Here is a 19,231-nt window from a genome sequence, read left to right as displayed (position 1 = left end):
TGATACTGTTAGCAACATGATACTTTTAGCAGCATGATACTGTTAGCAGCATGATACTGTTAGCAGCATGATACGTTTAGCAGCATGATACTGTTAGCAGCATGATACTTTTAGCAACATGATACTGTTAGTAGCATGATACTGTTAGCAGCATGATACTGTTAGCAGTGAGGTTTCTCTTAGCAACATGGTCCCGTTGGCCCCATGGTACTGTTAGCGGCGTTGTTCGGTTAGAGGCGTGGTGCTGTTAATAGCATGATACTGTTAGCAGCATGATACTGTTAGCAATGAGGTTTCTTTTAGCAACATGGTACAGTTAGCAGCATGATACTGTTAGCAATGAGGTTTCTCTTAGCAACATGGTCCCGTTGGCCCCACGGTATTATTAACGGCATGGTTCAGTTAGCGTGGTGTTGTTAGCAGCGTTAGCAGATCTTGTTAGCAGATCCCTTCAGCAGCATGATGGTAATAATGGCCGCAGCAGCTGCCCTCCCAGACAGCCCTCCAGAACTGGGTCCGGCAGACGGAGAACATCCAGGTTTCCCCATAGAACTGAACGGGTTCGTAGAGTTCGGTCGGTGAGCTGTTTTAAATACCAGCTTGTTTTTGTGTTCTGTACTCTAGACTGTCCTCATTATTTCATTGCCCACAGTCAACCATATTACACCCACCTCATTGTACTAGGTTTTCAATTAAATATTTTGGACCTGGCCATGTTTTACGTCAGAGGGGAGCTCCCAGGTGTCAAAATTCTGCTGTAGTGCTGTTGGGACATGTTTGAAGATGCCCATGACGATTGTGACTATTTTGAGATCAAATGTATTGCACAAATGGTCTGAACGGGTTCAAAATTCAAGTGAAAAATTGCAAACCTCTGCGACTCGTGAGGAAATTTGGAACGTCTGACAACGTTTCGAGACATTTTAGAGACTCCCTTGGGAATGTTGCTCGCCAAGCGGTCACCAGCGGTTGTAACGCAGTGAGATTCTGATGTAATCTGAGTGACAAGATTAAAGATGAAAGACTTTAAGTGGATTGCTGCTGTTTTAAAAAAAAACTTAAATCCAAAACATTTCATAGGGGTTCATGAAAACACTGTTTTACTTTGATGTCAGTTTTGCATTTACGCAGAATTTAATAGTTATTTGTAAGCAATGATAGTAGCAGCGGCACCTATTGCTATGGCTGTAGCACTTCCAATGTTCTTTCTACAAGAATGTGATCATATTTCAACTCAAATACTTGATGGATTTGCATAAGTTGTTGTGAAACCTCTGTCAAATTCAGAATAGAATTCAAAAGCTTACTTATATACAAAGCCCTCAACAACCTAGCTCCATCTTATATTACAGATCTTATTGTCCCATATTTTCCTAACAGAGCACTTCACTCTCAGACTGCAGGTTTACTTGTGGTTCCTAGAGTTTCCACAAGCAGAATGGGAGAAAGATCTTTCAGTTATCAGGCTCCTCTCTTGTGGAACCAACTTCCAGTTTCTGTCCATGAGGCTGACACATTGTCCAGTTTTAAGACTGGGCTTAATATTTTCCTTTTTGATAAATCCTATAGTTAGGGTTGGCTTGTTGCTATAGGCTTAGACTAATGGAGGACAAATGGACCACATTTCCTAAAATGAACTGTTACAATTGAATAGTTTTCATTTGATACTATTTCTATCTTAGCATGCAATTCTTGACCTGCCATTGTGTATCTGTTCCTCCTTCCTATCCCTCTCAAACTCAGCTGGTCGAAGCAGATGGTCGCTTGTCCTGAGCCTGGTTCTGCTGAAGGTTTCTTCCTCACAAGGGCGTGTTTCCTTTCCACTGTCGCCTTCATGTTTGCTCAAGATGAGAGTCTGTGATGAAGTTAAACTCAAAGCAGTCTGCTCCTCAGATAATTAGTGTTAACTTACTTTTTCTATACTGTAGTTTTTGGACTGTAAGGCGCAATATCAATGAACGGGTCTGTTTTCATACATAAGGCACACAGGATTATAATAATAATAATAATAATAATAATAATAATGTCATCACAATGTCAGCACTGTATGTTTCCATACAATGGCGAAATTAGTCTCTGCATTTAACCCATCCACCACCAGGTGGTGCAGTGGGCAGCTATTGAAAGCGCCCGGGGGACATTTTGGGGATTAAACGTGCTGCCCAGAGGGCACTTTAAGCGAAACTAACACATTTTGACAGATTTTTGAGCACCATGTACCATATAAAATCAGTTCGAGTTCAGTAAGCACAACCAGAATTAATACATAAGGCGCACTGGACTATAAGGTTCACTGTTAATTTTTGAGAAAATTAAAGGATTTTAAGTGCGCCTTATAGTCCGAGAAATACGGTATATGAATGTTTCTGTTCAGTGCCCTGAGATGACTTCTGCTGTGACTTGGCGCTATATAAATAAATTAAATTAAATTAACCAAAGTGTTTTAAGAAGGTCGTAATCCACTTTGGTCGTGGCCACACTTGAATTAGCCGTTAGCTTGTCGTTCTGGTCAGAATTTAACTTTATTTGTCCAAACTAAAGCAGCTGAAAAACTATCCACAACAGGTAAGATAATAATTGTTCAGAGCTATTCAACAGAACTCTACTTCAAAGGTTCTGTCCCTTTAGATCGCTCTCGCCATCTGTTTTCATTCACTCTTTTTTTTGCCTTGTCTAACTTTTCTTAGCTTGTGCAAAATGCTTAGTTGGACTTTGTGAGTAAAGGAAGTGGGCAGCAACGAAAACAACAAGTCTGCACATTTGGCAGCAAAAATATACATAAAAAATATCTGGAGATCTTCCGTTAGCATTTGGAAACACGTGTTTCATGATCGCAGAGATCTCGTTCCATCCCCATCTGGGTTCAGTTTCTTTTTTATCACAACTCAAGTAGCCGATGATGTAGCATCAAAGAAGAGCGTGGCTCAAGATCTGCTGAGTGTTGCTTCGACAGGCAGCCGCTGTCGCTTAGGAAACGTGAAAATAATCATCTGGATCTGCTTTAATTGGAAACTCATGGACTTCCAGTGAGGCCTATCTCAAATATCCCAACTTAAAGGATATTTAAAATAACTCGCACCATGAAGCTTTATGAATGTAGAACGGTAAGTTTAACGTGCGCTTTCCCACAGTTTGGATCAAAATGCACTGCGTTCCTGCTTCTTTTGGTTTCACGTGCTCCGCTTCGCCTGAGTTGTCCAGATGTGCTGCCACAACATCTGCATCTTGGAGTCAAATCACAAGAGATGAACTTTGAACCCAGCATCAGTTTAGTCATTATTAAAAGAAAGAATTCACACTTGATCTTAATAATAAAACTCTTTCCACTGCAGAGTTGCACTGCAGGAAATAGACCACTCCTAAAGAAGAAAACTTTAATCTCCAGATCAGAAGGTTTTTGACTCGTTGCTTATTTTAAACCAAACTCTCAGGACTTTTTCACTCTGATTTTGTGTCCTTCTCAGCTCAGAGAGATAACAGGGAGTCACATCAGCAGCTGATTAACGTGACTTTTATTGATGTTCAAAGACAGCTTTAGGGTTAGGGAGAAAAAAGATGCATTTACAATAGATTTTTGTGCTTTATGTTCCAACTGATTCGTGTTGTTTTAGCTGATGCACGCACACAGTCAGAAATGGATTTCTCTTCTCTAGACAGAAAATTCAATGCTCACAACTGATTATAGAAACTGGTCAATCAGCTGTTTAGCTTCTGGGACAAAAGAAACATGGATAATACTCAAAGACAAAAATATTTACTAAAACATAAACTTGTTTATATAATAATAAATAAATAAATAAATAAAATATATATATTCTTCATTATCCAACAAAGTTCAGTCAGGTCATCTGGACGGTTTCTTTTTTGGTTGAGACATTTCGGCCTTCATCCAAAGGACTTCATCAGTGCAACAAACTCAATCCCACAAGCAGCACACTCACATAGCGTCACACTCATACTATGTGCTGCTTGTGGGACTGAGTTTGTTGCACTGATGAAGTTCTTTGGATGAAGGCCTTAACGTCTCAACAACAAAAAAAGAAACCGTCCAGAGAACCTGACTGAACTTTGTTGGAGTTTGTTGTGGCTTTTTGAACTGACAAAGTCCTTCAGATGAAGGACAAACATCTCATCAAAAAAGTAAACTGTCCAGATGACCTGACTGAACTTTGTTGGATTTTTTTACTTGGATTGTTGAGCATGAACTTTGATCTTCTTCATTAGTTTTTTGTTTCTGGTTTGTCTCCTTTTTATGTTTCTAACTACGCCCTGTACTCCAACATACACCTTTTCAAGCAACATGAAAAAGTAGTTTTGAATTGTCCTCCATTATTTGTTTTGTATAAATGGATAAAATAACCTTTCCCTCACTTTATGCAGACATGAATCTCTGCATCGGCGCTCTAACACTTCCTAACAAGACTGGAGTTGAAGACTGGGCACCAAAATGACATTTCAAAACAAACTGGCTGATTAATTTGCCTAATCCTCAGAGGCTTTTTGTCCAGTATGCAGTGCACGGTGGAGCAGTGGTTAGAGCTGTCGCCTCTCAGTGGCATGTTGCATTTTCTCCATGTGTATTTAGTAACTCTAAATTGTCTCTAGCTGTGTGAGTGAAAGAGTGAATGGTTGTTTATATGCGCCTGTGTCCCCTGACCAGGGTGTCCCCTGACCAGGGTGTCCCCTGCCTCTCACTCAGTGACTCCCAGAGATAGACACCGGCTCTCAGCGACTTGGAAGAGAAGTGGGTAAAGAAAATAGACAGATGGAAATACAGACAACAAACGGTTGTTTTTTTTGGACACTTTGACTGGAAATGCAGCTGAGGTGGAAAATAACCAGACACATTCACTTAATTATGTTGAACCAGTATGACCTTCTGTTACTTTTTCCCCTTCGTGAGGTTTTACATCCATAATAACTTATTCATGCACTTCATAAAACGTGCATTTTTTTAAAAACTTAGCATAAAATTTGCAGGTCAGAAATTTGCGTTTGAAGGTTTTGTAAAAACTGATTAATTTGCGAAATGTCCAGAGTGTACCCCACCTCTCTCGCAGAGTGACTGCTGGGCACCAGCAACCCCTTCAACCTGGAAAGGAAGAAGCGGGTAAAGATGGATGAATGGATGGATGGAAGGATGGATGGATGGATGCATGGATGGATGGTGGTTTTGTAAATAAAAAAAGATGTACTTAGCAACATTAAAATGTACTTTAAAGTCGCGGTGGACCGATTTACGGTTTTTCCTCAGTCGATTTCAAACCAATTTTTAGAACTTATGGCATCAGATAGTCAATTTGATTGGTTGTTTTTTGGACCATAAATATAACAGTTTAAAATTCACCCACTGTAATCTAGATTATGAAAAAACAAAAACATGATTGCCTTTGAATCAGCCCAGGGAGCTAATGCGGTCCAGGACCAATTTCGTGTTACAGGTCATTGAAGGCTTGCTAAGAATACAGTTTCAAGAATACATTTATATATAGTTTATCACTTTATAACATTTCTCATTTAACCAATGAAATATTTAAAGCTCTGAAAGATAGAACCCACAGTTTTACCATTTCATCTGGTAAATACGATTGTTTTCAAAAGTTAGCATAATATTCTTGTCAACTTCCTTTAGGATCTGCAGGTGGTCTAAAAGAAGCCCCCTGACATAAAAGATACCTCCATCAAGGAGACACATCAACTAAAGGGTGAAGAGTCACGTGTAACGACACTGTGCTACATACAGATGGGTAGTAGACTTTAGTTTACTCAAGTGCGGCCGATGACAAATGTTTAAAAAGTTGCAAAACTTAACCAAATTCATTGGCTGACTGATCAGTTAGCCTAACATTACATACGTCATAGATTCATGTGTTTTAGTAGCAAAATGTATGATTCATAAAAATAAAAGTATTGGTCCTGTTCAAAATCTATCTAAAGGAGGGGGGCGCTAGTGAGCAAGCAATGGAGTAGGCAGCACAAATAACTCGCTATGCTGAAATACGGGTTAAAAATTACTTTTAAAAACGTTTATTTTATTTTTGGGGGTACTTGAATACCCCCAAAAAGAGGCTAAAATTGCCACTGAAGAGTTAAAATCAAAGTATAATGATGTCAGACGATCCCCCCTGTTGATGACTGTGTACAAATTTCCCTTGGCAGTTATCACCCCTGGCATCTTAAAACTTTACTTCTTTCAGATGAAGACTTCATTAAGTTTATCTCATCTGAAATAACTTTCTTTCTTGAACATAACCAGACCCCAAGAGATAAGAGCCGAGATGGGGACGAGGTAGGGCAGCCGACTTGGGACCAGAAAGTCGCAGTTTGACTCCCAGCCATTCCCACATGTTGTGGTGTCTCTGAGCAAGACACCCAATCCCTAATTACTCACCAGGTGCTTACATAGCTGCCCACTGCTCCACCTGGGTGTATCCCAGGTGTGATGGGTTAAATGCAGAGAACTAATTTCACTATTGTATGAGAACATACAATGATGACAATCGACTTCCCTCCCTTCCCTCCCAGAAATGTCTCCCTTAACAGTGTGGGAATCAGGGATGGCGTAACTGAGAGAGGATAAATAATATCATATACGTGACACACAACAAAGAAAAACAGCACAATATGAAATTTGAACAGATACATGATAAACTCAAATTACATAGCGCTCTACTTGCTGTCACCCCATCCAGTGATTTATTCAAATGACTGACCCTTCACACATGGGTCAACCTGTTATCAACGCCACATATTGAAAACCTAATCAATAATCTCTATAGTAGAATGTGGTGAAAAGACAGGGAAGATCGTTGCCCATCAGCTCCGTCAGGATAGGACCATTGCTGAGATAAATGACAAAGTGGGCATTAAGCATATACCGTACTTTCCGCCATAAAAGTCGCACCAGTCCAAATATATCTAATGAAGTGAAAAAAAAACATAAATAAGTCACTTCGCTGTATAAGTGTCATCTATTATGCGTCACTGCTGACTTAACTGGAAACGTGGGCCAGTGTTGTGCCAAAAATCGATTGGCTGCCAAATGATGGCCGCGGGAGCACACAAAGGAGGACTTTAATAAGAAATTAACAAGATTAATACTTAAAAACAATTGTTTGTTTGCTCAACATTATAGCAAAGTTGTGTCTCAGTTGAACTTTTCTTTAATAAATGCACTTCAATGGTCAAAAAAAGCTTCATTTCAAAAATTGATTTGCGGCTGCTGGAGCACGCAGAGGGAGGACTCGCTGTACATTTCTTAGAAATTTAATAAGATAACCACCTACAAACATTTATTTGTTTGCTCGACATTATAGCAAAGGTGTGTCTCAGTTGAACTTTTCCTTATAAATGCACTTTAACGGTCGAATAAGCTGCATTTCGCCTGGGCGGTGCGGCAAAATGAAGCTCTTTAGTTCCGGAGCGAGACGAAAGTGACTTTCTATGGCAAACCAAATGTCACATTAATAGCCACTTTTAACTATTACTGAGACACTAGGCTTGCTATAATGGTCAAGGATCCTCTAGTGGCTGAAAATGGTAGTGTTCAAAAATTTCCATGTCAGAATGAATGAAACCGTCAGATTTCAACCAAAAATTGGGTTATAAATATGGGAAAAATGTAAATTAGTCGCTTCGGACTATAAGTTGCAGGACTTGCAATTTATGCAAAAAGATGCGACTTATAGTCCGAAAAGTACGGTAGCTCATTTAGAGGTCAACTCATGTTTCCATAGATTTTACACAAAGCTGTATGAAAGTAAATCACTTCGTAACCACATTTCATTTGACTCGTTTTTCAGAAAAATAAACGCCCCCACGATTGATAGCAAAACTGCACCCGATCTAGACAAACCATTTTCTGTAGAGGAACTTATTAACGCAATTAAGTCTGTGCAAACTGGAAAATCTCCAGGACTTTCATGGGCGAACTCTTTAAAAGATTTGCAGATCAGCTTTCTCCTTTACTGCTTTTCGTATTTGTAGAGCCACGTGCTACTGGTTCCCTCCCTCTGAATATCTGACAAGTGATTTCTCTTATCCCTAAAATAAATCCTTCTGCGCCATTTGATGTTGGAAAAGATTCGATACTCAACAAGAGGTTGTACTCAAAAATGATATGCCATATAGAAATCTTTCATACGGTTTATAGTAAAAATGGACGTCGCTGATGTTGGCGGGTTTTTTTACGACTGACACTTTTCTGTATATAATTCAAACCTATAAGAACCATTTTCTCTCTTCTTCTAAACCCATCATGCTCCATTACCACTTAATTTGTTAATCTGCTTTAATTTTACTTTCTACATGTAATTTTAACAAGTAAAGGATACCTGCACTATGTGTGAACATGAGATTGTATGTAAGACAATTGATACTAGGTTGTCGATTACAGTAATTTTGTTAGAGTGACGGGGTGGATATTATGTTCATGTTTATGCTTGTATTATTTCTATGTAAATATATCAATAGAAAGACTTGGAATAAAAAATAATAATTCTTACAAAGTGTTAAATTAGTTGTCACTGTTTAATAAAATTGAGTTGTGTTACCAAGCACCGTAATATGATTAATGAGGTGGAACTACTTTTTAGATACTGAAAATTTATTTTCTGACAGTAATCCTCCAAATGATGTTTTTCCAACTTGACAATTATTGTAAATGTACATTTCTCATAAAATGTCGAGGAGAAGAATAAAACAGAGATGTAAGTCGTTCATCCAATTTATGGCCAAATGTAGTATTTCTGAGCAAAGATCCCTGTCTTCAAACAAAGAAAACATTTTTAAAGGTTAACCTGCAGCTGTATTGTGTTTAAGATTCATTTACTAAAACTTTACAATTTACAGAAAAAAACCTTAAGTGACTGAATTATCCAATCAGTTAGAAAAGTTAAAAAAAAAGTGGAAAATACATTTTATGGTATTTATATGAGTCCTAACTAGGTCAGAATTGCCAAGAAATGATGACATTATGAAATTCAGCAGAAAAAGTTTTTTCCATTGGCACAGAGAGACAGGAACAAATGACTCAAGTCCTTAAACCTAAATAAAACCATCATCCAAACCCTCTCTGCCCACTCCTCTTTAAAAGGTTTTTACCTCGTTCTTTTCTGTAACTCTGAGGTCACTCTCTGCCGTCCCTGACCCTCATCTATAGTCCGTCTTTCCAGTGGTGTAGTCTATGCGATACGCAGGTATACAGAGTATACCCACTAAAAAATGCTTAAGAATTTCAGTATACCCACTCAGAAGTGTCCAGTGATATGTAGCATATCATTGGGCACTTGTCATTGATACGTTAAACAGCAGTTAAACGCTTCCGTAACAATCTATCTATCTGCAGCGCTTGTTTATTGCATTCGCGTGTCCATTGAATTATTGTATAATTCTGTACTTACTACTTAATACTTGAACATGTTTTGCGTTGATACTGTTGTATAAATTCTATAACATGTTTTTAATACAAAGCTTTTTGTGCATTTATTCAAATATAAGCGTCAAAGAAATATGGAAATGTTCACTATGCTTAAAAATCTAAATAAATTGACGATTACATTGTACTAACCGGTGCACTTTGGTTTCTAAGCACAGTATACCCTCTACAAAAATGTCGACTAGACCACTGCTTCTTTCAGACCGACACTGGAATACAGAAAAAAAAATACAAATAAAATGTTAAACTTGTATTTTTTTTAAGTCCTGGGGAACTGTTAATGCCATGTGAACACCAATCTCTGTAACTAAATGTTCATACACGCACTCATCTGTTATTTTATTCTTTCAGTGTATTTTTCTGTAGAAAATCTCTGCATTATGCATTTCTGCTTGCGTTTAAAATGTCCCATCTGTCTTCAAAACAGACTTTGAAGCAACACTGAGCTTTTTATTGAAACTAATTATCCTAAAGTAAGGTCATGACAAGGTTAACAGATTCACAAATCACACAGTTCAACCAAAATAACCTCCTTTATCAAATGTACATCCAATGTCTTAGTATACTTTAGACCACTCGTCACTGTAAAACCAAGGGTTGTGTTTACCCAAGCAGCAGTCAGCCCTTTGACCACACATGGTTGTGTCGTAAGCTAACCGGCCAACAATGGCAGCCATGTACAAGTCTCAATAAATAGAGGCTTTGATGGAGGCTGCTGGAAGTTCCAGGGAGGAGGGGTGCATGCTGGGATACCTTCAGGGCTGACCGGAGATGGTGGCGGCGGTGTGTGGAGCAGTTTGGGACTACTAAAGAGAAGTGGAGGTCTTTACGGCACGGGGGGAGTGTTTTTATAGAAGCAGACACGTCACCACAGTGGAGCCACAGGACACACTAGCAGCAGTCAGCCTCAGAGGCACAGAAAGTATACTTATGAGAGAGTCAGTGAGTGAAGCAGATTAACTGGATGCTTGAATGGTCCTGAAAAGCCCTGAAGAACTTGTTAAACTCATTAGAAACATGTAGAAAGAAGAGGAATAGAGTGCTTCTCTACGGCTTGTCATAAATGACCCTTGTTCTCTGGCCTCGCTGCCCACCACGTGACCAACAGAGGTCATGTGTGTTCAGGTTTGTATGGCTTGGTAGTCGGGCTCGTTTTTTACATTTTTTTTTAAATTTTTTTTTAAATTTTCCATCCCTCCCTGTGCTTTGCCCTTGTTTTTGGAGGCAGGTCTGGAGAGAAAACCAGCACAGACGGTGGAACGAGCGCGATATCTGAGCTTTAGATTATGCTAACAAAGGAATTTCTGGATAATTCTACCAATTTGAGAAGAAGTAAACGTGCGTTAACTCTGTGGGAGCAAACGAAAAATCAAGAACACATTTTAAATTCAAATAGCTCCTTTGCTGCTCAAAAAAAACAACAAAAAAAAACAGCTTTTTAGTTATCTAGCTGCACATATTGAAACAGCTAGCTTGGCTTTTATAGAGCGCTAACAGTTAAGTTCAAGGTTCTTTATTGTCATTCACATGTGGGACATGAGGTGGAACGAAACGGTGTACTCAGGGTCCCAGTTACAACCAAAAATAGTATAAAAAGAAAATATAAAGTATAAAAAGAAACAGTATACAAGGATCTAAGATATACACTAATGCTAAACAATGTGCTAAAAGATCTATGATATACACTAAAAACTAATAATGTAAAATAATACGGTATATTAAACAGCAGCACGAACATGAGTCTGTAATGAGTATGGGTATGAATGAATACAGCAGCAAGATATAATCAGCAGCATGAGATCAGCAGCGCAGATAAGTCATATATCATATATTAAAGTGGTATTACAGTGATTTTCTTTTTTTTATTACAGTGATTTTTCTAATTATAGATTCATGAGTCTAACAGCCTCAGGGTAGAAGCTGTTCCTCAGTCTAGTGGTTCTACACTTAATGCTCCATAACCTCCTGCCTGAGGGGAGCGGGGCAAAGAGTGTGTGTGCTGGGTGAGTGGGGTCCTTCATGATGCAGGTGGCCCTCTTCCTGCATCTGGAGGTGTAGATGTCTGTGATGGTGGGGAAACTGACTCCAACAGACTTCTGTGCAGCCTTCACCACTCTCTGCAAAGCTTTTCTTTCTGCAGCATACCTGTTGCTGCTAAGTTGCTGCTAAAAATGAGCAACGTCAACCTCCCATAAACCTCGTCCTTCTTTTTTAGGATGTGTAGATAAATTAAAACAGTACGTAATGTGATCATTTGAAATTTTAACAAATAAGAAACTTTAGGAAAAAATATGCTAGCAGTTTGGTTCATTGTCTGTTTTTATGCTAATCTAATTGTCTCGTAGCTTACTTCGGAGTCGTACTTTTGAGTACGTTTTCCAATAACCTCAAATCTACTTTCCTTTAACAGTATGTCAGTCCAATATTAGACCACCAGCAGTGTATAATAGGAAAAAGAAGGCTCGCTTTCATGTGTGAAAATGATAAATAGTGGTGATTTCAGCTGAGGAGTCGACAGACGGCAACAGACATAGATACAGTAGCAGCATGGAAGGTCAAGCTTTGAAGATCTTAAATGTTGCCGAAATTGTTACTTTTTCCACCGTTGAAGTTGCCAATTGTCTTTGGCTACAATTAACTACACAGAGATTTGGGTCATTGTGTCTAAAATGACATCAGGGTTTGGAGATTGTGTTTTATTTGTCTTTTGTTCCTCTGCCGAGCACCAACCATACGATGCCACAACAAAGTTTACTTTAATGAGTTCAGCATGAGATAGTTTTGCTTTTATAAGTTCGTAAATGGGAAATTGACAGTCACAGGAAAATTAAAAGAAACATAAATGTAGCAAGCTGAGTTTAGTTTATGTTGGCTACTGGAGGGAAACGTTAACAAGTCAGCTTGACACACACACACACACACACATGTGCAACCGTTGTCTCCGTGGATTACCATGAAGTTTGTGGGATACAGATGAGCTCAGAGAAGCAGGTCTAGACAGACTGAAAATCGTCTACGAGCAAACAAACATGCGTTCGTTCATACAAGTGGCCAATCCCTTCATTTTGCCAACTAAGAGGATTTTTGGGTGTTTTTGTCTGTCTTTTTCCTGCCGCCCACAACTAACACAAAGCAGAGCGTTACTGAAAACTCGAAAAGAAAAGGAAAACAGAAACAAAAATTGCAATGGCGTGATTATACAAGTGTTTTTTTTTTTTTAAGAGTTCCTCTTTGCTTTAGTTGTGTTCTTTTGGTAAGCACAACATATAAAAACAGAACCAAATATATCAAGACCAAAGTAGCCCTGTGCAACAGTATTATTTTTACTTTTTAAAAGAAATATACAAATTACATCCTGCTTGGAAGTGTTTTACGTCTCGTTTTACATTTTATCATTTGTTTTCTTTGCTTTGAAGGCCAGAAATCATATTTCTGCAATTCAAAAATCACAATATATGTGTTTAATAAATAAAATTTGCAGTTTTTTAAATGTTCCCCAAATGACTTGATGTTGCTGTTAAAAAAAAGTCATGTTTGGATTGATACATCAGTATAAAACCATTAACTTATTCAAGGTTCAAGGTTGTTTATTGTCATTTGTATCACATGTGGTACATGAGGTGGAACGAAATTGGGTACTCAAGGTCCCAGTTACACCCAAAAATATCAAAAATATAAACTATAAAAAAGAAACAGTATAGGATCTAAGATATGCGCTAAACAATAATAATATATGTTTATTAAACAGCAGCCTGAACATGAGTCTGTTGCGAGCAGATGGGTATGAAAATAGCAGCTTATGGGTAAAAAATCAGCAGAAAATTGAGAATATTATTTTTTAAGAGTCCATCCATCCATTTTTTTGCTTGTTCCTGGATTTAGGGTCACAGGGAGCTGGTGTCCGTCTCCAGCTGTCATAGACAAACAGCGTTTGCATCCAAAATGTCTTAGCACAGTAATACCATTTTATGGTCACAATTGCAAATCAACAGAATTATCACACCAAAGTACCAGTGCTGTCAACAAAAAATCTATTTGATCAACAAGGTTCTCACCATTGTAAGAAAATTACACTCAAGGTTTGTTAATTACTTTGTTTAGGGGGTGGTTTAGCCCATTGGGTAGAGGAGGTTATCCTCTATCAAAGGGTTTGATCCCCAACCACTGTAGAGTGCCAAAGTGTCCTTTGGCAAGTATACTAAACCGCTGTAACCCTAAAGTGTGAACCATTTACCATTTTTTTTATTTTCACTCATATCTGTTTTATGTAGGCATGGCTTCAGCAGTATGGCTACTTGCCTCCAGGTGATGTAAGAGCCCAGGCCCTCCGCTCACCCAAGTCCATTGAAGCAGCGATATCAGCCATGCAGAGGCTTTATGGACTGACCGTCACCGGCTCCATAGATACCAACACATTAGAGTGAGTCCCAATGACGTATTGAATCACTCACATGCACCTGCTTGAAAATGGTTGTATCTCATTGTTGAATCTGAGCAGTTTGCAGATATTTACAAAAAACTGAATTCTGTTGGTATCAGGGCAATGAAGCGGCCACGGTGTGGCGTTCCAGATAAGTTTGGTCCAGAACTGAAAACCAATTTGAGGAGGAAGAGATACGCTAGGCAAGGTCTGAAGTGGGACAAGTCTGAGGTGACCTTCAGGTCAGAATACACACTGAGCAGTATCCTTTTATCAGTTTTCCTCTCTGCTGTTGTGCAAGCACGTGCTTTTACAGAATTTAAGGCTTCTGCTGACAATTTCCTCTGTCTAGTTCAAAATCGGGGAATATTGCCACATACCGATTTTCAGTTTGATGTTTAGTTTTAAAAGGCACATAAAAACAAACCTTAAGTTCCTCTTTGTTCTCCACCACAGCATAGAGAACTACACGCCCAAAGTGGGTGAACGAGCGACGTTTGACGCCATCCGAAAAGCCTTCCGAGTGTGGGAGAGTGCCATCCCATTGACGTTTCGAGAAATCCCCTTCAGTCAGATCAGAGGCAAAGTTGACAAGTACGCAGACATCATGCTGTCCTTCTCAGAAGGTTTTCACGGGGACAGCACACCATTTGATGGTGAGGGTGGCTTTCTGGCTCATGCTTACTTTCCTGGTCATGGCATTGGAGGAGACACGCACTTTGACCTTGCTGAACCTTGGACCACCGGGAACGTGGATCAAGGAGGTGAGATACGGCGAAATAAGAATGCCATGTTATCAGCAGGTTAAATTTACCCTTCGTTTCTCACTTTTTTCCCCTTCTCTCTGAAGGAAATGACGTTTTCCTGGTAGCGGTCCATGAGTTGGGTCATGCTCTGGGTCTGGAACATTCTGACGACCCTTCTGCCATCATGGCCCCTTTCTACCAGTGGTTTGATACAGAAAACTTCCAGCTTCCAGACGATGACCGCAGAGGCATCCAGTCCATTTATGGTTGGTAGTTTCATAAGGGAAATGGGAAACCTACTAGTTAGAATGTAAATTATTAAATAATAAATAAGATATAATAAAACTTGAGAACGTGAGAGATAAAAATGACATATTTGCACGTTCAAATAAAGATTGCACTCTACAGATTATGAAGCAATAAGACACAAGAAGGTGCACTTCTCTGTCTTCCACAACAGGAACAAAGTCTGGAGTACTTCCTCCTCCTCCTCGTCCCACCAAACCATCCAAGCCCGACAAACCAGACGACGGACCCGACATTTGTGAGGGACACTTTGACACCATCGCCATCCTCAGGGGGGAAAAGTTTGTTTTTAAGGTGCCGAAAAGAAATAACTATATGTTCCTAAAGCCATGAGTATAAATTATTGTCTGAATTCAAAGCCTTCCAAAAACAGATTTGATTATCTCTTGTTCTTATGAGATTTTAATCATTATTCAACTTGTATAAATTACCAAAAATAGTCTGCATTCAGTTCAGTAATCTGTTTAGTTAATTTGCATGTTGTTCATGAATAAAGTTGAATACGCTTGTGTTTGCAGGACGAGTGGTTTTGGCGTATTCGCAACAACAAGGTGTTGCCTGGTTACCCCAGAGTTACTGGTCAGTCCTGGAAAGGCCTCCCTTCAAACATCAATGCTGCCTACGAGAGGGAAGATGGGAAGTTTGTCTTCTTCAAGGGTAGGTTCCCCCTGGGATTAGGGTACAAAGCAGATTTGGGTTGAATATATTACTGCTTTTTTTTACCATTTCCTGTGTCTGTGTTTTCAATCTCCTCTCTCGATGGTCATGTCCAGGCGACAGATACTGGGTTTTCAGTGAGTCCACCATGGAGAAGGATTCTCCAAAGAGCCTGAGAGACCTGGGTACTGGTCTACCCAAAGACAGGATCGACGCTGCTCTTTTCTACACTCCAACAGGACAGACATACTTTTTCAGAGGAACTGAGTAAGTCCATGCTCTTTTTACAGTTTGTACATGTATAAATTGCGTAAAAATTAATCTTTGTAATTTAATCTTCTTAGAAAAATCAATTTTGACTCCATTATTGGTCCGTCCTGCTGTTTGCAACATTGTACTAAAAGTTTTCTTTAGTAGACCAAACGGGTCAACAAGCTCTAAATTAACTAGCCTCCTCTTATACTAGCCGTCTTTGCTTGGTCTACTCACTACATTAACTGACTTAGAGAGTGATTTCACGTTGTTGCACTGTATATTTAAAAGAATAGATGTCATTAGACTCTTTAAATAAATCCTTTAAAATGTTCTATAACAATAACAATTTGTATCCTGAACATGGGATTTGCTTAAAAATTCACAAAAACTTTCATATTTGTCCCTTGTCGTGGGGCGAAAAGGGGGAATTGGAAATACACTTCGTCCGTCTGTGCATGTTGTGAGCATGATAACCATTTCCATTTTGATGTGAGGCTAAATCTAGGTGTAAGAAAGATTGTTTTCAAAAATTTTGTTGCTACGTCAAAATTCAAAATGGCTGCCACCATATATATATATATATTTTTTTAACTTTATTGAACTACTGAACATACAGAACAAAAGAACACAAATAGAACAACAAATGACAATCTCAAATTACAATGATACATATAAACATATACAAATATCTACAATCCTACCTCCTAAGGTCAACATATTCTAAAACAAATTATCATATCAACCATCATAAACTTAAAATTTTGGTAATAATACTATTTGAGAGTTTGCAAATAATATAGTACAGTAAATTAAACAACTAACTATTTATCTAAGAATCTACATAATTGCTAAAATAATTTGTCAGAGGGCTATATTATCTGAGCGAGGTATGGCTGCCACCATATATGCATATATATTAAACTTGTGGGCTGGATAACTTGAAAAATAAGCAACGCGTTGACGTCCACTTTGGTGTGCCGTTGCATGTACAAAAGGTCATTATCAAAAATTAGGTTGCCGAGTCAAGATCCAAGATGAACACCGCCATATATATTTGTAAATCGGCTACCCCTACCATTTGAGGAAACTGTGCTTTCTAGTTTTTACATTGTTTAAAAGTATAGTTTCCTCAAATGACTGGGGTGGCCAAAGATTAATCTATGGTGGACCACCCCCTGGCTCTGTCATTGCGCCTGGTCATGGATAAAATTGCTTCCTCCACTCGCCAGGATCTGTTAATCTGGGCTGCCTGGGACAAGCAAAAATAAATAAATACAATAAAAATGTATACACATTATAACTCCTCCCCACTTTAACATCTTGCACCAAAACCATTAGGTTCACTTGCATTCCCTGTTCAATTGCAGTCCAGAAAACATACATCAAATCCCTCAGTGACCAAGTACCGCTTGTTTAAGAAATGTATTTCACGTTATTAATATTTATTTATTTGTGTCGCATACAGATATTACCGCTTTAACGATCAGACTCGCAGAGTGCACAGCGACAGTCCGAAGCCCATCAGCAAGTGGAGCGGAGCACCAGACAATATTAAAGCTGCCTTCATGAGCGAAGATGGATGTAGGTTTTTCTTTTATATAAAGTTTTAGTTTGGCGTATTGTTTTTTGTACAAAGTACTATTAGTGTTTAACGTATTCTTAGTTTAGCGTATTTCTTAATTCATATCTTAGATCTTACTACTGTATTAATTTACTATTTATACTTTTGTTGGATGTAATTTGGGACCATGTGTACACAGTTTTGTTCCACCACATGTACCACATGTGATGCGAATGACTAAAGAACCCTTGACTTAAGTGTGTCTTTAATAAATAGAAATACAACAAATCACCAAAAAAGAAACAGTTTGTTTACATTTATTTCTAAAGTTAGTGTTTGTACTGAACATTTAGAATCTGTGGTAGGTATTTATGATCATTTTGGACATTTTATTGTCCAAAACATGAATTAAAACTGCTTCTCTTCATCTCCCCCCCTCCTCCAGCTTACACTTACTTCTACAAGGCCAATAAGTACTGGAAGTTCAACAACCAGCACATGAAGGTGGAGTCCGGCTACCCCAAGTCAGTGCTCCGTGACTGGATGGGCTGTGAAAGCGAGGAGCCCAAGAAGGGTCGGACGGTGATCATCATTGAAGAATCGGACGGAGGCTCATGGGTGGCAGGCGTGGTGATTCCAGTCCTTCTGCTGGTGCTGGTGTTGGTCACTCTGGGAGCACTTTTGTTCTTCAGGAAGTATGGCACGCCTCGGCGCCTCCTCTACTGTCAGAGATCACTGCTGGATAAGGTGTAGAGTAGACAGACCAACAGGTGACTGAAAGACTGCGGAAGAGAAACAGAGAGAAAGAAGGAGGAGATGGAGGGAATGAGAAGTGGACAACGATTGAATAAGACCGTAAAACAGAAGAACAGAAAGTTCAATGAGCAACTGTGAGGAAGAAATAAAAAGGGGACATTATGTTTGGTGGTTTGTAAGTGCTACGAAAGGAAAAATAATTCCCATGAAACTGAAATCAGGAAAAATATATTTGTATATGTCAACATTTTACATGTGCTGTTTATGTGCAGAAATCAAGAACATACCCAGACTCATCAACAAACTTCCTCCTGCCTTTAAAATAATCAAAAGTACATCACGTTGTTTTTATTTGACTGGACGACTCCAACTGAACTGCTGTCTGATCATCGCTCATTTAAAACATGTTTTCAGTTTAACTTTTACCATATTATTCATCTTTGTTGCTCTGTTTGACAGTCATTGGGTACTTTTTAACAGTGGTATTCTTCTTTGTTTTCTTGGTTTAGCACTTTTGTTTTTATATTTGTTGATTTAAATATTTTATTCTACCGTACTTTTTAAAAAAGACCTCAGAAATCCGACCTCGGTATAAAATCAACACAAAGTGTATGCATACAAAAGTACCGGTAGTAGCCTAAGTAGCCAGTGGATCTTAAACAAAATAAAAAATAAAGTGGTCCTAATTTTTATTTAAAGCAACAATTTAAATTGTTCGAAGCACGATTCTGTAGAAAGGTTTATAACAATTTTATCTTACTTCAAATTAGAAAAACAGTTTAATTCTGTTGGGATTGACGAGCTAAGCTAACAAGCTAATCTCAAAGTGGGTTATTGTTGTCTTAAATATGTAAAATTTCAAATTGGTCATTCCAAACGCTTATTATTATGTTTTTTAACCTTTACATTACTCTCAATGTTACATTACTTAGGTGTTTATTTAGCATACTATGTTTTTTTACAAGTTAAAATAGCAGCAGCTAGCTAGCTTTAGCACTTCTAGTGACGCTTGTGGCACTTTACGAAGGGATGTTAAAATAAAAACCCAGTGTCACTTGAAATGGATAGTGATGTAAAGATTTATAAGCTATATT

General features: G+C 38.6%; 1 protein-coding gene across 1 annotated transcript in view; it reads left to right on the top strand.

Moving 5' to 3' along the window:
• Positions 1-18,638, top strand: part of mmp14a (matrix metallopeptidase 14a (membrane-inserted)) — a 22,409-nt gene extending 3,771 nt beyond the window's left edge. The window contains exons 2-10 of the mRNA XM_037675844.1: positions 13,708-13,856; positions 13,976-14,098; positions 14,313-14,620; positions 14,707-14,868; positions 15,063-15,202; positions 15,427-15,565; positions 15,682-15,832; positions 17,286-17,401; positions 17,827-18,638. Of these exons, the coding sequence (XP_037531772.1) occupies positions 13,708-13,856; positions 13,976-14,098; positions 14,313-14,620; positions 14,707-14,868; positions 15,063-15,202; positions 15,427-15,565; positions 15,682-15,832; positions 17,286-17,401; positions 17,827-18,134 (1,596 nt within the window). The 3' untranslated portion in view covers positions 18,135-18,638. The remainder of the gene's footprint in view (positions 1-13,707; positions 13,857-13,975; positions 14,099-14,312; positions 14,621-14,706; positions 14,869-15,062; positions 15,203-15,426; positions 15,566-15,681; positions 15,833-17,285; positions 17,402-17,826) is intronic.
• The last annotated feature ends 593 nt before the right edge of the window (positions 18,639-19,231 follow it).

This window comes from Nematolebias whitei, chromosome 1, assembly GCF_014905685.2.
Source record: "Nematolebias whitei isolate Nwh7 chromosome 1, NemWhi1, whole genome shotgun sequence".
NCBI lineage: Eukaryota > Metazoa > Chordata > Actinopteri > Cyprinodontiformes > Rivulidae > Nematolebias > Nematolebias whitei.
This window is presented reverse-complemented; position numbering and strand designations above follow the sequence as displayed.